Below are 15,364 nucleotides of genomic sequence, written 5' to 3'. Positions count from 1 at the left end.
CTTCCTCTTCAGGTTTAACATTGTTTGTAAATGTCAAATTAAAGGCACTAAAGGAATCCAAGGTTTTATTTTTACAAAAGCTGAAGTGAAAAAAAAAAAAAAAAAAAAAAGTGAAGCTACAGTATAATTAAGAATGATTTCATCCTGGCTCGTATCCGCTGGTAATTCCTGCTTCCTCTTCTTCTTAATGTCTGACTTCAGACCAAACCACACAGAGTCCTCTCTGCAGCGTCCTCCTCTTCCTCCTCCTCCGACGACGACGAAAGACTCTCTGGCAGACGGGTCAGCGTACCTGCGCTCTGCTACAACCTGCTGAGCCTCCAGTGAACGTACCTCCAGGGCAACCTTTTCCCGAATGAGTGTGCTACACCCTGACTGTCAAAGAAAATCTCCAGCGATTCCAGCTCCAGTTCCACATGTTCTTTCTGTGCCGTGGGGTTGAGCGACTGATCCCTGTAGGGCTTGTTTCTGCTGCGCAGACACAGAGCCTTAAAGTGGCACTCCACCCAAAATATACGGTTTGGGTTTGGAGCGGTCTGGAAAGGGGGGCGATTAAAGTTTCCTCACTGAGGAGGACGGTGGCTCGTTGGGATTCGTGTCAGTTCTTCTGGTAACAAGCGTGGGGAAAAAAAAGTATTGAAGAAGCATCTAGAGAAACTTTTCAAAGCACTGCTGCTGTGTGCTGGAATCATTATGTTCCAAATTGTTGCATTTTGACCCGAATATGGCTGAATGAACTACTACTGTCATGATGCCACAGTGCTGGTGAACATATTGAGGACGCGGATGGACGGTGAACAAGTGGAGGAAGAATTTCTGACTCCATTTTCCTGCAGTGAAAACCCACCATTAGAAACTGTTGAAGCCTCTTGTAAACATGTAGAGTCTGATGCTCAAAACAAGATGGTGACTGTTTCACTTTATTAACACTAACGAGTCACATGGTGCAGTTGAAAACAGATAGTTGATAACAGACTTTCTACGTTGTTATTCATGCATTTGCCAACAATTATAACGTTTCCCAGGAAGCATCAGTAACTGGTGTTTAAACAGTTAATGGATGATTGATGACACAGCGTAACTGCACTGTCATTATGTTTAATGTACAGATCACTAAAGCGTGTTATATGTGCACATGTGCCGATGATTCTCCGGCAGTTCAGAACTTGTTGAAATTGAACAAAGTTATAACTTGAAATTGAAAAAATATTGTTCCACTTTTCTTTTTTTTTTTACATTTTACTCACTTGTTTTAAATCTTTGATATTTTCTGGGATTAAAACTGTGTTATATTGTCAGTCAGTCATCAACTCTTATATTTGTACTTCACACCAACAGTTCTAGTTGTTGACATTTATTACATCACTTTAAAATGTCCTTACATCTACAGTACAGCGTTTTATAAACCATTTATTCATTTATTTACTGCTTATAAATGTTTAATTAAGGGTGGGTTCAAATAAAATATTATCAGAAAGTGTTTTCTGAGGAATTCAAGCCTGACGTTTGTCTCTGTTTGATTTACAGTTGGCCCTGACAGCTGAAGTGAACTGCTCTAAAAGTCAAATATGAATTTTTGCGTTCCACCTTCTGAACCTCCTGCAATAAATAATAAAGACACAGCAACATGAAATATGCAGAAGGTCACAGTGGAGACCTTTTTAACTGGCCGTAAAGTTCATTTCCCACTGTGCTAAAGCATCGCGGGTCCAGGCAAGCTGCGCCGACCAGAGGAGGGTTTGTGGGCGTGGCTCTCCGTAACGTAACAAAACAGAACCCGACAAAATGACTGGAAGAGAGCAGAAACAGCTGGAGCGTATATACAGACTGCAGCGGAAACAGACAGCTCGACGAGCTGTGTCCGATCCTGTTCATCCTCTTTAGAAAGAATTCACTAAACTGTCCTCGGGAAGTCGCTGTCGAGCTGCAACAGCAACCGACAGCGACTACAGAAAGCCCTTTATACCAAATGCCATAACTGTGAAGTACTGTGCATGTGCTAATGTCATTATTGTATTTCTTGTTTGTGAGTCACAGTGATGTGGTTTAACAGTCTGTGAAGCCAAAGGATGGACAATAAATATTATTATCATTATCATTAACCTTTCGTTTGTGTCACTGTGGATATAAAGGTGAGTTAAATGACATAATCCACATCGTCATCATCTCTTCAGTTTATTGCTTTATCAGATCCATTTTGAAGTTCTAGTCTTGTCTTTTCTCGCCATGTTTTGCAGTCTTATCCTTTTTTTTTTTAATGCAAAACCCGGCACGCCGAAGTTTAACCTTGATCCGCTGATGATCTGTGTCTCACCTGTGTTTGTGTATGATGGCGTTGAAGAGCTTTCCATCCCTCCAGCTGGTGGTGAAGTTGTCGCAGCGCAGGCCCTGGTATCCCTCCACCATCCTCTGAGACCACAGCAGCAGCTTCTCCTTGGCCGTCATGTCGTCCGACTGACCGTTCACCTGGATGTCTGAGATCTGGAGGAGGAGACGGTGGAGTCGGTCAGCGATGAGAGAAGGTGAGGTGACATTACGACAGGTGGGGAAATTAACCAACCAACAAACAAAGTCGCCACAAACAGCGGTAAATGTATGAAAAGTTACTTTTTTCCCAGCAGCACATGGTGTTTCCTTTGATATATTGAATACGACTCAAGTGTTGGTGGAAGGGCAGGAAAAAAAAAACAACAACTTTTTCCAGTTTTTGCCCGCTGATTTCTTCCAGACGTGAGATGAGTCACATTCGAAACCTCAAATAGAAACCACCACTTTTACTTGAAGGGCACATGAAATCCATGAAGCTCAGTGTTTTGGAGAGAAACACAAACGCTTTGTGATTATCTGTGACCAAAACAGAAATCATGAGAATGAAACAGTCTGTGAGTCACCGATCTGACAGAGCTATACTGTATTTTCCAAACACAAATACTCCGGCTGCTGTAAATGAATGTTGGACTATGAAATAAAAAAAAACCTCCACAGGCAAAATTCCTTTTTTTTTTTTTTTTTTTTAAGAGCTGCGAGACGAAGCGATGAATCACAAGACCACAGCACCAAAACTCCTTTAGCCATATATTTTTTACGCACGAAAGACAGACGACTGAATAAACTGCAGATTTAATCGAAGCAGATGTTTTTAAGGTGGATTCCTCTCTGTTTACTGAAGTTTACCGGTTTGCAGATGTTAACCAACATCTCTCTACCACCCAGTAGTTGGTGTCTGTTGTCGTATCTATAATTGGATGAATAAACGGTACTGATGAGAAGTTTGCTTTGGTCTGCTGGATGCACCAGGAGGGCGGGGCTCTCTGGAAAACTGGGCACACATTGTAAGAAGTTTCAACAATCACAGGAAACCTTTTATGTTTTTTTTTTTTAAATCTGAACTACTTGACTTGTCTTGATGCTGAAAAGTAAAAAGAAAATAAACATCTGCAACTTCTATTCTGAGTATTTGTGTGTGTGTGATTTTTACCACAGCTTGTAAATCTACAGTTTATTATGTGCTGATGATGCATTCACTGAAGGCTGCACTTCCAGTCCTGATAGATTCCTCTTACTGGCACCAGCTTTATCATAACTGTTGACTATTCTCAGTGTTTTTGGGTGTGATGATGAGTCATAGCAGAACTAATAATTTCACTGTTTTTTTTTTTTTTGCAGGAAAGGGTGGAGGAGGGAAAAAAAAAGAAGGCATTTCTTCCTTCTGCTATTTTCCCTCCGTAAGGGAAACCCCGGTGCTGGACTGTGGACGTGGGCACAAGGTGACTCAGACGCTGGGTGGAAACGGGACCTCCGCCCCTCCGAGAGAATCCCGGCTCCCGCTCCATTATTCCAACAGTCACCTGCGCGTTAGTAAAATGTTGAAGTGCACCGGCGGGAGCTCGGAGGAAACTCACCATTGTTTGTGATGACCAGCATGTGTTCATATAAAGAGATTAACGGTTTGTTTGGCTGCCCGATGACTAAGTGGATCTACATGGAGGTTTTTTGGTTTTATTACTTGAGGAAGAAAGACAAAAAGTTTACCTTAAAAGACATTTGCTCAGTTAGAGATCAGACTTGTATTTACTGTTCTTGCATCTGTTTTTATACCAGGCTGTTTTGATTGTTGTGATATATTGTGTGCATGTGTTTCTTTTTTAACTTACAAGCACCAATCAGGAGCAGCACTGCTAATTAGGTTGTATTTTAAATGAAATGACAATAAAGGCTTTCTATTCTATTCGATTCTATTCTATTCTAATCTATTCTATTCTATTCTACTCTACTCTAGGCTACAGTGAAGTTTTAAACTTTCTACTGAGTTTGAAGTTTGGGAGTCCGGACTTGTCACGCGTCACCTCCTGCCATCCTTCTCATGGGAATCACTGAGTCACACTGAGGGACGAGGGAACAGGATCCCACATCCACATCCTCACATAACCATCAAAGAATCCTCACGTCCTCCCACTCTTTCTTCCAAAATCTACCAAACCATCTGCTAAACATGCCCCCCCCCCCATCAGGGACACATCTGCCCTCTGACTAATGCTTTCCCAAAGGTGGTAGGAGCCATTTTATACTGTTTATGTTTGAGAGCGAAGACCCCTGCATTTAGATTTGAGGCCGACCTATAGAGCTTCACAACCACAGAAAACAGCAACTGACTGACGTGAAAAATCCTTCTTGAAAAACGAATGAACATCCTTTTTTTTCAGTGTTTAGTCTTTGAGCACTCAGGGGCTCAGGGAGCGGTGGTAGTTGTGTATAAGAGGCTGAGTGCTGCCAAATGTCCAATAAAGCCCCATTTGGAAATGATTGGCTCCACTCTTTCTGTAACTGCTGCATCAACATCAGGATGAAGTGAAGCTGATGATCGAACCACAAGCAGGGAGCAGCACTTTGATTTTCCTCAGCGCGCCGCGGAAGCAAACTAATCACCAGGTAATGAGAGTAAACTGAAATGCATGTTAGTCATACGATGGAGGAATCTCATCTTATGTAACGCCAACGTTCAGTTTGAAACATAAACACCACGTGTGGCTCAGGAAACGTGACTCAGGGGAGTTTTCTGGAGGGGCGGTGGAGTGTGTCGGTGAGAGAGCGGGAGCAGCCAAACGCCGAAGGGAATTTCATGCCGGCATCTTAAAACAATTGTGTGAAAATACTCGATGTGGCGACGTTGTGGAACGAGCTGCAATGCATCGAGTATATTCGACATAACGCCCACCCCGACTTTGAAAGTGTCCTGCAGTACCTGGAAGTGAAGGATGATGGTCCATATCAGACCCAGGGTCAGCTTGGGGTTCCCGTCTGCAATGTCATCATTCCTGATGTTGACCAGTTTGACCTGAAAGAGTGCGGATACCAATAAAAATGATTTATGTTACAGCACTAAAAAACAACATTATTCCTCAAATGTGACAAAGAAAGAACAAAAACAAAGATGGAAAACAGAGAAGCATCTTCATACGTCCTCAATAAAAATCTGCATCCCAACCTGTCTGTGCTTGAGGAAGTCCAGAGCGATCTGTACGTTCTGCAGCTTGTGGAAACGCATCCGGCCTTTCTCCCTCGGCTGCAAGAGACGAGGAGACACCGAACATCAGGAGAGAGAGAGAGAGAGAGAGAGAGAGAGAGAGAGAGCGCATCAGTTTCTACTGACCGACAAACATCAAGGGCCCATGACTGAGGAACAGGCGTTTCAGTGTCCAGCAACACCTTCAGTGTTTAAAACAAAGGTCTAGCTTACTGTATATAAAGCTTCACAGTCATGGTCTTTGAAACTTAAATTAAAAAAAAAAAAAAAAAAAAGACAGCAAATTTGAAGCGTGATTCAAATTGTGTGGAGTTGTGATCGAAGCGTTTGATCTGATCCTACATGACCCAGAGATGCATTAGATGCAGCCAGGATGTCTGCAGGTGAAAGCATGATGATGAATGAGAAACGATCCTCTGAGATCTACCAACGACTTCTCCCCCTCGCACCTCATCGAACATCTTTCACATCATAACTGTCTGAGATTTTTTTTTTTTTTATATCTGTAACGCAGTCAAATCGAGCAGCTTCCTTTGGGCATCTACAGGACAGAGTCCCACCCCGGGGGGGGGGGGGGTGAAGGCCGTGACATGCAGTGGTGCTCCACATGTTAAGCTTTCAGCCAGCAGTCTCAAGCTTTGCTGCAGAGTCAGTCGACATATCAGCTTGCAGTGATGAAACTTTTTGCTTTCAAAACAGTGAAGGAAACCCGACACCTGCAACTGTTGTTCGACCCTAGACGACTAAACTCCATGTGAGTTTAAAGGACCATACCTGTGGTTTTATGTAGAATCTACGTTTTTGCCAGGGATTTTTCAAAATAAAACCCAACTTTAAATTAGAGATGGGTATCGCCACTGATTTCCTGATTTGACTGGATTCAGTGAGATATTTCAGTTAGAATACCAATTTTTCCTGGTTATGAACGAGATACTAAAGCTGTAAAGTGTTCCTCTAACCGGGTGCATTATTAAATACATTGATGTTTCCATTACAAATGGACCCAGAGCAGTTCCATTATTCATTTCTATTTTACATTTCTATTTTACATTTCTATTCAACATGACCAGTTTAGACACAGTGTATAGGAACAGGTTCGCTCAGCTTCCTCTTGGTGGGTGGGTGTGTCTCGCAGTGCGGCCGTTTTGGATTCACCACAGTTTTAGTGTGATGGTAAGAAAATCAACAAGTTGGCATTTGTTTCACTTCATGTCTTTGTTAAAATAATGTGAAACCGCATCATGATGCAGCTGCACACTACGACTATCTGTAAGAAAATTGCTTGCTCACTCAAATGTCCCGTCACTTTATTCATAACTCACGACACATGCTGTATGCTGTTGGTAAATTAAACCCGGAAGACAGATGATGCGATCTGAAAAGGCCTGTGAGGAGACTGGAATTTATATATTTTAATAATTTGACGCTGTGGGATTTAGTATGGTCCTTTAACTACATTGAACTTGAGTTATATTAAGAGCAGATACGGGATATTTTTTGTTACATATTTTTCTCTTTCCCAGTTACCTACTGTAAAATGTATTTGATAAATGTATCATCTATACTTCACATATGAAAAAGCACAACCAGAAAGTGTCTACACATTGAGCAACAACAGTAAAATCTACATGCATCTGTAAACAAGACCACCACTTACACCCACGAATATCAAACATGACGCCTGAGAGATTGAACCTTTTCTTCTGCTCACTGATAAAATGGAGGAGGACGATGTTTGACACAAAAAGGGACAATATACAGGGAGTGTGACTGTCATCATGCACAACCCGGCAGCCACCTGGGGTGGTGACACATGCCACGCCCGAGGAGGCGGCCAGCCACAGTCCAGGCGCCACTCACCAACCGCACGTTCCTCACAACGTCACGTTCCCTCGGCTACCAAGGCAAGAGCATCGCACGAGAGGAAGGCAGAGGCAGAGGGGGGAAAGGTCAGGGCAAAGGTCAGCAAACAGGAATTAGATAAAGGAAAAACCAGGGGTCAAACAAGTCAGTGCAGAAAGGTTACGAGATGGAAGCAAAGAATGAAAATTAGTGTTTTAAGGCTACATCACCAGAAGGTGTGTTCCCAAAAGACCAGTGCTAAGGTAAAGAAAGTAAAAAAGAGTGGAGAGCGCAGAACCTCAGCATGTTCTGAAATGTCCGAGAATCTCTGGATTAATTCAACTCATGCAGGAGTGAAGACGAGGAGCCCCCCAGGATTATATCTGACTCATCAACATTTAAGACACTTTGAGTTACAATGGAGAGACACAGCAAATAAAACCAGTAGGACAGGACAGCAGGGACAAGAAGAGAGGGGTGGACAGGACAGGGGATTATGGCAGAAGCAGATATATCCCAAGATCTGAAGGTCAAAGGTCAGTAAGGCTCACCAGCGTCTCTCCGGAGAGCACCTCCAGCAGGGAGATGAGGTTGTGTCCATCTCTGAGGTCCTCGTACAGGTCGGTGATGTGTCTCTGCGCCTGAACGCAGAGCAGAGGACACAAGTTAGCACTTTTTCTGTTTTATTTTAATGAACCTTTTTCATTCAGTCTGGTGTCAGTGTGTGAGAGTTGAGTCACACACAATACAAACAGCTGCCGATCTCAACAATGACAGGAAGGAATATCACACGAGGTACAATCACATTTGATGTAATAAAAGAAAAATAACGCAAAAGGGGAAAGAAAGTAAACAAAGCCGGATTCTTTTTTCTCAGAGTTTTGGCCGTGGTTCCTGTTCCTGTTTGGTTTCAGTGACACAGCAGGTTAACAACAGCAGGGAGCGGTTAGATGATCGGGTTAACTGGATTATCTAAGGCACTTGTTCAGAGGTGAAAATGTCAGTGAGCATCCGAACACGTCGGCTTCAATCCCTCAATAATTGGAAGAAGGAAGTAGTAGCGCAAAATCTGATCATTTTAACATAAACCTGAATCTTCTCTTCCGAATACTTTTGGTAAAATCTGTGATTTGTTTGCAAATTCATCTAATCAGCCACTTTCATTGTCTTGTTGATAGAGCTGAACAATGAATCAACATGTGCAGCCAAGTGCAATATCCAAATAGCAGGTCAAATGTGTCACAACACACCACGAATGAAGCTGTGTGGGGCTACAGAGACGGCCCTGTCTATGAATATTTATATATATATATATATATATATATATAAATTTTTTTTTTTATTTGGTACAAGACCAACAGAAAATACATTATGATAATTAAAATTGAATTAAATTCAGTGAAAATGAAATTAAAAAATGAAAAATCATCACTAATACCACAGTTCTAACATCTGCCAAAACAATCGCAGTTGAATTTTTTTTGCACATCGTTCAGCCCTATTTCTTGATGTTTCTGTGTCTGTTAAATATTATTTCAGAACTGAAACAATTAAGAACCAAAACTACAAATTAAGTTGAAAGAAGATGCTAATCCCTCCTGAAACTCCCTCTAAACTTTAAACACGCTCCTCACTGTGTCATAAACCTTACTACATCTGTAATATTTGGTTTCCAGCTGCTGTGAATCAGAAGCTACAGAACATGTACAAACTAGCAGTTAGAAAACAGTCCAACTGTTAAAATGAGGGGGAAAAGAAAAGGTCAGAGGTCATCAGCAAAAGAGCTCAGGTAAAAAAAACAAAACAAAAACAGAGACATGCAGCAGAAAAGAATGTGTCCACTCAGCACTCTGCTCACAGACAGCACCTACCTCTCCCTTCCAGTGCTGACGGGAAAGGATGAGGAGGACAGGATGAAGGATGAAGGATGAAGGATGGAAAGAAGAAACAGTTTGATGTGAGAAAATATAAAACTGCAGGGACAGAAGACAAGAGGGCAAACATGCAGACGTTGGTTTGATTTTACATCAGACAAACAGTTGCTCATTTTCTTTTTTTTTTCCAGCATTTGATTTGATCTTGTTTGCAGTGGGATTAATAAAGTTTAAATAAAACACAGGATAATGTCAAAATAATGTGTTTTCCGCAGCTGCCCATGAGAATGAAGCATTCTTGGCCTCGTAGTTTAATCCCATGACTCTGCTGTGACCATGAGTCCGGAACGCCTCGGGGCCGGTCAGACCGCCGCCCCAGCTCAGATCCTCTGGACCCGAATCTGAGGGATTTTTCCCGACAAAGAAACAGGGGCCGACGACAAAGGCCGAGTGGTCTCGGACAAAACGCCGCGTCACAGGACGCGCGTGGAGGATGTCAGACATTCCTCACGGTTTAACACACATCAGTTCTCATCGGTGTGAAAACAAGGATTCATCATCCTGAACGTGACTCTGAGCAGCAGCCGACACACACACGTAAAATCAGAAATCAGTCTCCAGCTTCAGTTTCTTTAATGCTTTCTAAAAACATTCTCGGAAAATATGTGGTGTGATTTAGTCTGTTGTGATGATTACTTCAAACATAATGTATCCTAATGATTCACAAAACACAAAATGAGCCTTATTTTCTTGTTGCCATAGAATTACATTATATGATACCTTCAAAATAAAGTGTCAAGCTCTACCCTTTGTGTCTGTGCCACCAGATCCTTCATTAAACGATTACCAAGGAAGATTTTAATTGTTTATGAGCATGATTCTGCTTTTTGACTCCAGGAAATATTTAATAAACAGCCAGAACTGCAACTATCAGCTGATTAATTGACAGAAAATTAATTGACAATATTTTGATGATTGATTTCAGTCATTTTCTAGTCACAAACATTCAGGATCAGAATCAGAATCATGTTTGTTCCCACGTAGGTTTTCACATATAAAGGAATTGGTTTTGGTTTTTTGGTGCATGACAATAAAAATAGTAAGAAGAAAAAAGTCAGATGGATAGAACAATTCAACTATAAAATATTAACAATAAAAATGTGAAAATATATTATAAAAAATCTCTAGTTCCAGCTTCTTAAATCTGAGGATTTACTGTTTTATTGTCATATATAATTATATATAACTTTTCAATTTATTATGATTAAAAAAACTAAAAAGCAGGATATTATTCTCACGTTTGAGAAGCTGAAAATAATTAATGTTTCGGGGGTTTTTTCTTAATAAATCACTTAATTGAAAATAAATCGCTTAATGCATAAATTACCAAAATTCTTGTCTATAAAATTTCTGTGTTCCAGGGCGAATTAGTTGATACTGAAAATAACTGTTACTGTAGCTGCAGCCCTGTTTTCATGGGTCAGGCTCATGGGTCAGACATATTCAGGACTCGTGGCCCCACATTCAGTCCCGCAGCTTCCTGTTCCCCCGTAGAGCCGCCCTGACAGTCTGGAGCCCAGATGTGAACCCTGACCGAGCCCGGCCCATGATACCGCTGTTAAAGCGAGGCCAGGTGTTTGTGACTCACTCACACACACACACACACACACACACACACACACACGCAGTACAGTTCACACAGACAGCATGTTAATGTGCAGAGAAGTGATTTGTGAAGTGAGAGAGATGAGGAGAATCTAGATCTGATGTTGTCTTCTGTTTCCAGTTTATCTGCTGCTGCTTTCAGGTAATGTTTCCCAGCAGTGACTCACATCAGACACTTCAGTATCATTTTGTGTCATTTCAGATATTACAACCAGGTGAAACAGAAGAAACCTTCAGGGTCGTTTAAGGACGTCTGGAGTCTTATTTAGAAATATGACCCAAAATGAACTGAGGTCAACATTTTATTAACTTGTCAGAGTTTTCAAATTTAGCCAAATGTACACAACGAGTGTTTGCATCAGTGAGTGTAGGTGAAGCGGGCTCTTACCTTCATCAGGTGCTTGTTGACCCATTTTGTGAAGGTCTTTTTCTGGACTCGGTCCCGTTCGTCTGTGGAAACACAAAAATAAAACAGATGCTCAGTTTGATTCATTGTGTGTTTTAACCCTTTGAACTCCAAAGGACATGGAGTCAGCTGAGTCTGTGACCTCCTCTAAGACTCTTCTTAAAACACACTTAGATCAGAGTTTTACTTTCTCTTGAACTGTTTTATTTCTCTTTGAAATCTATTGATTTTATTGATTCTTTTTTTCTGTCTTTGTCAAGCACTTTGTAATGTAGTCTCTGGAAAATGCTGTATAAAGAGATTATTATTATTATTATCATTATTATTATTATTATTATTATTAATAAATTGTTTATACTTTAAATTACTGCTAAACATTTTCCTATTTTATAGTTGTCTGACTCTCTCCACCCTCTGGTTTGATCTGAAGATAACATTGGGTGTTGCGTTCAGTGATGCTCGTAGAAAAGGCTTTCAAAAAAATAGATTCGGGTTTTGACAGAGAGCGATCACCTGTCTCGTAAGTGTAAGTTTCGAGTCTCTGCTAATTTATTTTGTTCACAAGGTTGAATTAACAGGAAATCAGTGGCTGCCATGAAGGTGTTTTACTGCAGAACAATGATTAACAACATTTTTGATCTGTGGCTCCTTCAATAGAAGGAAAGTCTGTTTCCGTCCATGTGACAGACTGCGGAGTTGTTGTGAACCAGTTGTGAACAGTTGTGCCACAGGGTAACCTTTACTTCTCATATTGATTTATTCGAATATTTCTAAGAGGCCAGAAGCTGTAAAATCATCTTACAGTCCAAAGGAAAAAAAAAAAACTTAAAATAAACATCATTTCACAAATAGATTTCTTCTGTTCCTCTGTCTGTGTTTATCCCACAACCCCTCAGATTTATTCTGTGACCCCTCAGAAGGGTCCTGACCTCTGACCGCTGACGAGGGCAGTAAATAGAATTTGTATTTAGTGAGTTTAAACATCCAGAACCACAGTCCTGGTCCCACATGTGATGAGACTCTACAGGGAAATTCACTTCAATTAAAAAAAAAGAAAAAGACGTAGTTTTCCCAGAGTCAAAGCCAGAAGCCGGAGTGCTGAACATGAACATGTGATGTGACCAGAGACGATGAAGATGACTCAGGTGGGAACCTGTGGTTTAAATAATGTCCTTCAAAACAGAAAGAAAAAGGTGTTGTACCTGTCAGAGGAGACAGGTAAATCACCTCTGACATCCCTCAGATTAGCACCTCCGCAGGAACACGTCCTGTCTTGTAGGACTTACGCTGTTTTAGTTTTGATTTCAGAGTCTGATTATTCCAAACAGGACTCACATACCAGCAGGTAGCACTCAGGTATGCTGTGTAATGTTTTCCTCTCAATTTTATCAAGCGTGCAGCGGAGAGCTCACGCCTTCCCCTCTCCACCGTGAGCCTCGGCGGGTTGATGAGGCGGCTTGTCAGACACACAGGTGTCGATTAGGACTCAATGTGACTCAGTGTTTTCAGCCCGACGAGACAGTGGCAGCGTGAGGAGCTCGTTTCACGTCCTGAATGAGAAGTGAGATCAGAGCTCATGTAGGAGAAGTGATCGGACGGAAGGGGAACAGAGAAACCAAAGAAGAAGAGGACATCCCGCGGCGCCAACGCCCAATTTCAGGGTGGCATCACGTTGATGAGTCACAAACACATTTGTGACTGTTTCAGGGTCGAAAAAGAGAAGTGGGAAAAAAACCTCAAAAGCCAAGAAATTCTACTATGACATGACTTTACATCCAGTCTGGACTGGTGTCTTGGCTTTTGGTTTGTCTGTTGACACGTTAACTGTTTTTCCAGCTGCAGAAATCAATGTGAGGAGTCGAGGTCGGACAAGAGGCTGAAAGCTGCTCTTAACATTCCTAAACTCGAACTGGTGAAAAGCGCGACACAGTAAAGCAAACTCCGCCGAGCCCCGCTGCAAATAATGTGTTTGCTCGGCTGAGTTTTTGTAGCCTGGAGCCACAGACGGAGCCGTGGACGTTTTCTCTTCATCCCCCGAGTCAAAGAAAGTTTTAAGATCAGGCGAGAGATGTCAGGTGTCCTGACAGAGAGCGTTATGTGTTGGCTGCAGGTTGGCTGCATGATAAAGGTAAATCCTGTAAATCAGCTGGAAAAAAAAGAAATCTTTTCGAAATAAAATGTTGTTTTAGCTCTGGTCTGGTTGGTGCAACAGAGTACTGTGTGTAGAGTGTTCTGAATCACAGACACTCTGCATGTGGGTTTAACAGACAGAGTCCTCTGTGCTGCAGAGATTCAGATCACAAGGAGCGAAACAGATTTCTTCTCTTTCATAAGTTTTTCTTCTCAAAATGGGTGTCTGCTCAGTTGACCAATAAAAAGAGGAAAAGCCATGACACATAAAGGGGTGTGGCCCCTTTGATAAAAGGGAGGCAGAGGGCGACCACCACGGAAAAAACTCTGCAAATTCAGACATCAAATTCCCTTTGTGTGTTTTTCCATAAAAATACACAAGTCAGAGCAAAATACTAAAGACTCGAGAGAAAAAACCTGAACAAACTCAACTTTCCAAATCAAAGAATTCAGCTTAAGAAAACACACAAACAGCAGAGCCGCTGACACACACCACAGCCACTCTACCTTTCCTGTGATCCATGGCCCTCAGCATCCCCTGGTAGTAGGAGTCCTCTGTGAAGACCCCGTCACTCCCCACACTGTCAGAGGAATAGTTTCTGAATCTCTGCTGCATCGCCATGGTGGCGTTAACTCGCTGATCAAAAACACAAACACAAGCCTATGCGGGTGGCTGTTATCTCCACTTCTCTTTATTGCCTGAAACTCTGCTCCACAGTGAAGTATCCTGCAGTGAGGTGGGAGTGTTTGAGCCTCTGATTCAGTTCCTTCAGTCTAACTCCCTCTTTTCCTTTCTCTGTTTGCGTCTCTGACATTCTCTGCTCCTATTTCTTTCTTCTTTTTTTTTTTTTTTTTTTTTTTTCACCAGCTCTTGCAAAATGCCTGCCTGCGGGCTGCGATGTCAGAGGCTGTCATTCACCACACAGTGGTCTGTGGAGAGAGGGAAGATTCCCCCGACCTGGCCCGGCCCTGTAATGTACACCCCCACGACCCCACCCACCAGACCACACCTCGCCAAAGACCCTCATCGACCGCCGGAGCCAAACAGACCTCTGCGCCGATCCACTGAGACACACTTTAACAGGACTTAAACCTGACTGTAGGAAAAACAGCACAAAAACACTTCTGTGTGTCCAACTAGCTGCTGCATGACGCTGCATTTTCAAACAGACTGTGCGGATCTCTAATCCAGGAAAAGGGGGCATGCCCTCATTTAGACCAGAAGCCAGTTCCACAAAGAGACTTCAGATAGACTGAGTCTACATCTGCTCTACAAAGCAGTTTAGTTCTGGTCTATCTTAAGCTGGTCTGTGGTACAATGAATTCTGGGTAAATTAAGATTTTCTTGATGATGAATGATTTGGCCTAAAAACTCTTCCCCTCCTCTTCGCTCTCTCCGTAACAATGTCAGCAGCCCGCAAATGATGAGCCATGTTTTCCTGTCTTTTGTTGTGGGGTGTTACTGGTCAGCGCAGGTGTCATTGATTGTTACCATGGTAACCTTTGTCCTGTAAGGTGTCTAATATTTCTGTCTTAAAATGAGTCAGTCTTTGTGAAATGTGAACCAGTGTGACTAACATGAAGACCGGACCAACACTACTGAGGTATCCCGGTGAAACTGGCCCCCCCGCTGCATAGCAGTGGTTCACTGGAGCTTGTTCACCCCGACTGAACTCCTCGTGCACGAGCGAGCAAGTCGTAAGTGTGTGGTCGGAGGCCGGACATGAGCCTCAGTGAAAAGCCTGGCAGACCCTGACAGGAGGCAGCGGAGCTCGGCCGAGGGGAAACCACCTCCTCGCTCATCTATCCACATGGTAGAGTCACAAGAAGACCTGGAGCATGAACTCTTCCTGCATCGGGACGCAATTACAGAGAAGCTGGCACCGAGGAGTTTGTTTCCGTACATGAGAGACAGCGGGGGGT

The 15,364-nt window shown here is 42.4% G+C and overlaps 1 protein-coding gene across 11 annotated transcripts in view; it reads right to left on the bottom strand.

Moving 5' to 3' along the window:
* pleca (plectin a) overlaps positions 1-15,364 on the bottom strand; it is a 91,511-nt gene that overhangs the window by 25,833 nt on the left and 50,314 nt on the right. For 5 of the 11 annotated variants that reach the window (XM_087170624.1, XM_023394922.2, XM_023394917.2 and 2 more), the window contains exons 2-7: positions 11,294-11,355; positions 9,238-9,252; positions 7,918-8,007; positions 5,486-5,563; positions 5,243-5,335; positions 2,315-2,481 (exon numbers count right to left, since the gene is read on the bottom strand). In XM_087170624.1, coding sequence (XP_087026750.1) covers positions 2,315-2,481; positions 5,243-5,335; positions 5,486-5,563; positions 7,918-8,007; positions 9,238-9,252; positions 11,294-11,355 — 505 coding nt within the window. Of the gene's footprint in view, positions 1-2,314; positions 2,482-5,242; positions 5,336-5,485; positions 5,564-7,917; positions 8,008-9,237; positions 9,253-11,293; positions 11,356-13,948; positions 14,317-15,364 lie in introns of those variants that run through there. The other 6 variants (XM_087170625.1, XM_023394919.2, XM_023394912.2 and 3 more) reach the window with 3 other exon arrangements.

This window comes from Seriola lalandi, unplaced genomic scaffold (assembly GCF_002814215.2).
Source record: "Seriola lalandi dorsalis isolate HSWRI2012SDOR001 ecotype SW California unplaced genomic scaffold, Sedor1 jcf7180002054954, whole genome shotgun sequence".
NCBI lineage: Eukaryota > Metazoa > Chordata > Actinopteri > Carangiformes > Carangidae > Seriola > Seriola lalandi.
Note: the sequence above shows the minus strand (reverse complement) of the source record. Positions and strands in the feature narration are given on the sequence as shown.